The sequence below is a fragment of the Quercus suber genome, unplaced genomic scaffold, assembly GCF_002906115.3.
Source record: "Quercus suber isolate HL8 unplaced genomic scaffold, Cork oak 2.0 scaffold_6, whole genome shotgun sequence".
Classification (NCBI taxonomy): Eukaryota; Viridiplantae; Streptophyta; class Magnoliopsida; order Fagales; family Fagaceae; genus Quercus; species Quercus suber.
The window spans coordinates 222,451-225,807 of NW_027069472.1; the positions used below are offsets into that span (position 1 = coordinate 222,451).

Sequence of the window (3,357 nt, forward strand, 5' to 3'; positions counted from 1 at the left end):
GTATTGTTAGATCCATCACCCATTCTCTTACATAGTTTTGATAATCTAACTTTACGTACAATTTTTTAGTTTTTTTTTTATGTTTTGAGAGGAGAGAGACATAAAAGGGTAGTAAAAATACAAATTTATCCTTGTTTTTAATAGATGTGGGTAACGGGAGACAAACAGAGCTTACCTTAAGTGGGTAAAGTGCAAATTTTTAAACCACAAGTAAGCAAAGTTTTTTTTGGGCAAACCACAGGTGGGCAAAATATAATTTCCCTTTTTCTTTTCATGTGAAAATACAAGTCGGCTTGACCCACCCACAACTCGATTGATTTGACCTGTTTTTAACCAGTTTAAAATGACTTGTTCTTGAATCCGGCCAACTTTTGCCCATAACCTGATTAACTCAACTTAAACTTGACTGTTTGCCATGTTTAGGGATGGGGTAAGGATGGAACAAGATAGTTTTCCCTATTATGTAGGATGGAGTAGTGATAAAGGGAAGACAAAAAACCATATGGAGCTTTGGAGAATACTCCATCCTTCGACTTTGCCTCGTCTCGTTGTCATGATTTAGGGTCTGTTTGGTGCATGCACTTAAAAAAGAGTTTTCAGTTTTTAAACAACATTACACATATTTTCACATACTTTTTTGCCCACATGTATTTCTAAAAAATAAAAAGTAAAATTACTAAAATAACATTACTAAACGGGCCCTTATTTGCTTCAAAACAAACCCCACACAAAAAAATTTATTTAATTCTAGAGTACGACTAATATGTCGGGGAAGTCTAAGAACATCTCCAATAGAGTAGGTAAAGCCAAAATATAGAGAATGAAACCAGGAAAAAGAGGAAAAACGAGCTCCAACAGCTTCTTTAAAACTCAAAAAAGTTTTTTGCTAATAAACAGTCGTTCTCCAAACTTGATGTGCTATTGGTCATTAGTAAAAGAATAAAACATAATAAAAATTTAGCAAAGAAAGGAGTGGCGACGGGGTATGGGAATACGTGTGTTAAAAAAATAAATAAATAATGAATGAAGAAATAATATTTAAATGAAATAGAGAAATGATAGAGAATCTGTTGAAAAATGTATTTGAAAAAGTAAGTAAATAAAATGTAAATATAACTGTTCACTGTCTAAACAGTACAAAAATATAGAGAAGTTACTGGAGATAGTCTAATATATCTAATCCACAAACAATAAATGACATAGCATGAGCATTAAAAATAATCCCTTTTTTTTTTATGAAAAAAAATGGATAGATGGGCGGTGACATTAAGAATAACCATTACACATATATTTTAATATCTAAAATAAAATAAAATTTTATTTTAAATATAATTATTTCCCCCTCTTGTTTGTGTGTGTTATTATTATAATATTAATGTTTACACTTATGGGATCCACATAGCCACATTTCATTGACTGGAAAATTGGAATTTTGACTTTTATAATAGAAAGCGAACTTACTTTCCTAGCTTTGTAAATTTCCAAGAAAGTGTGCATGTTCCAGAAATCCTTGTTTTTCCTACTTTGAAAATTCAATCATAATAGTCCCTACTGCTTAGTTTAGTTTATTTCTACAATAGCTTCTTCCCTCTTCTATTAATTTTGCATTAAAACTCGAAGGACAGGTGAGGTAGAGGCAGAGACTTTGAGCTTGAGATTGAATTTTCTGAAAATGGATAAGATGGAACAATATGCTGCTCAGTTTATTGAGAGTCCATTGATGAACTCTTATGACAAAACTCCAGAGAGGCAAATTTCGACTCTATCTGAACCTGTCAGCTTGATTTATAGCCAATCATCCTCAGATGGCTCTCCCTCCTTCAAAACAAGTAAGCAATCACCTCTCTCTCTCTCTGTCTCTCTCTCTCCCTCTACAATTACAGGTTAAAACCAAATACAATAAATTAAGTGATGGGCTACTCTTGGAAAAGTGCAGATAAGGGGGATTCAGAGTCAGAGATGGGACAGAAGAAAAAACTTGGTAGGAAAAGTAGCAGTTTTGCATACAGGATTCGCGACCATGGTAAGGATATTTCATCTCAATTTTATGGTGATGATAATGATGAAACTCTTTGTTTTGTTTGACATGGAATATTCATTGTAGTGAAACTGGGTGGTCCCAAGTTGTCTCAAACTGTAAAGGGAAAGCTGAGTTTGGGGGCAAGAGTTATTCAACGAGGTGGGAGAGAGAATATGTTGAGACAGATATTTGGAATGAGGGAAGGAGAAGAGATGTTGAAAGCCTCACAATGCTATTTATCGACAACAGCTGGTCCCATTGCAGGACTCCTCTTTATTTCTACTGAAAAGATTTGCTTCTGCAGTGAAAGATCCATCACTATTCCTTCCCCTACCAGCCATTTGATTCGAACACCATACAAGGTTTTTTTTTATATTTTATTTTATTTTTTATTGGGGGGCTTTTGTGCGTATTTTCCAAATTTTATAAAAGGAAAAGAAAGCTCTTAGGTGGAACATTTATTTTAATGTCTACTGACCCACAAAGCTACGTCTAATATATTGACAGGTTCTGATACCGGTAAAGAAGATTCAAAGAGCCAACCAAAGTGAGAACGTGAACAAGCCTTCCCAGAAGTACATAGAAATAATTACCGAGGATCATTTTGAATTTTGGTTTATGGGATTCATACGGTATGAGAAAGCTTTTCTTAACCTCCAAAAGGCCATTTCTATGGCCAACCAAATGTAATGTAAAAAGCAAGCTTCTGTTTAAGTTGAAAATTTCGTCAGGCATTAATCGTGCTTATGAAGTTGGGGAGTTGAAAAGTTCTTTCAATGTTACTCGTACAATTTTGTTAGTTTGTAGCTGGGAAGCTACTTGTAGCCCTTTATTGTGTTAGGAATTTAAAATTAGTATAAAATAGCCATTTCAAAGTTATTTGTACAATTTTGTTAATATTTTAGTTTGAAGCCTACATGTGTGCCTGGCAGTTTGAGAGGAAAGGAGAGTTGAGGGTAATACTTGAGGGATAATGGCTACCTCTCCTTTTAGATGTTTTTAAAATTAAGGAGGAGAAAATTGAATTAATATCCTTCCTATTTGTTTGGTTGCTTTAAAAATCAAGAGGGGTGAATGATTGTATAATAAATTTATTATTCGGATTCACTTTTGCTAATTTTAAATAAACTAATATAAATTGACAAAATTAACCATTTGAAATTTTTCTTTATAAAAAAAAAAAAAAAATCTAAGAGAATTCTNCCCCCCCTTCCCCTTTAAAAAAAAAAATCCAAATAAGGTTTGTAAAATCCTACATATCCTAATTCTTTTTCAATTCTCTCCTTTCCCTCCATCCAAAAATATGGTAAGTTTTGCCCATTTCGAAAATATAATGA

The 3,357-nt window shown here is 33.2% G+C and overlaps 1 protein-coding gene across 1 annotated transcript; it reads left to right on the plus strand.

The window, feature by feature from the left end:
* The first annotated feature begins 1,550 nt into the window (after positions 1–1,550).
* LOC112002256 (putative GEM-like protein 8) lies at positions 1,551–2,936 on the plus strand. Its single transcript, XM_024034415.2, has 4 exons — positions 1,551–1,829; positions 1,937–2,023; positions 2,105–2,382; positions 2,528–2,936. The coding sequence occupies exons 1-4, from the start codon at positions 1,673–1,675 to the stop codon at positions 2,708–2,710; spliced, it is 705 nt and encodes a 234-aa protein (XP_023890183.1). The 5' UTR covers positions 1,551–1,672; the 3' UTR covers positions 2,711–2,936.
* The last annotated feature ends 421 nt before the right edge of the window (positions 2,937–3,357 follow it).

Excerpts from the sequence above, each read along its gene's own strand:
- LOC112002256 (XM_024034415.2), top strand. The coding sequence starts at position 1,673 with ATGGATAAGATGGAACAATATGCTGCTCAGTTTATTGAGAGTCCATTG. Across the intron at positions 1,830-1,936 it reads CTCTCCCTCCTTCAAAACAA|ATAAGGGGGATTCAGAGTCA; the intron begins GTAAGCAATCAC and ends GGAAAAGTGCAG. Across the intron at positions 2,383-2,527 it reads TGATTCGAACACCATACAAG|GTTCTGATACCGGTAAAGAA; the intron begins GTTTTTTTTTAT and ends ATATATTGACAG.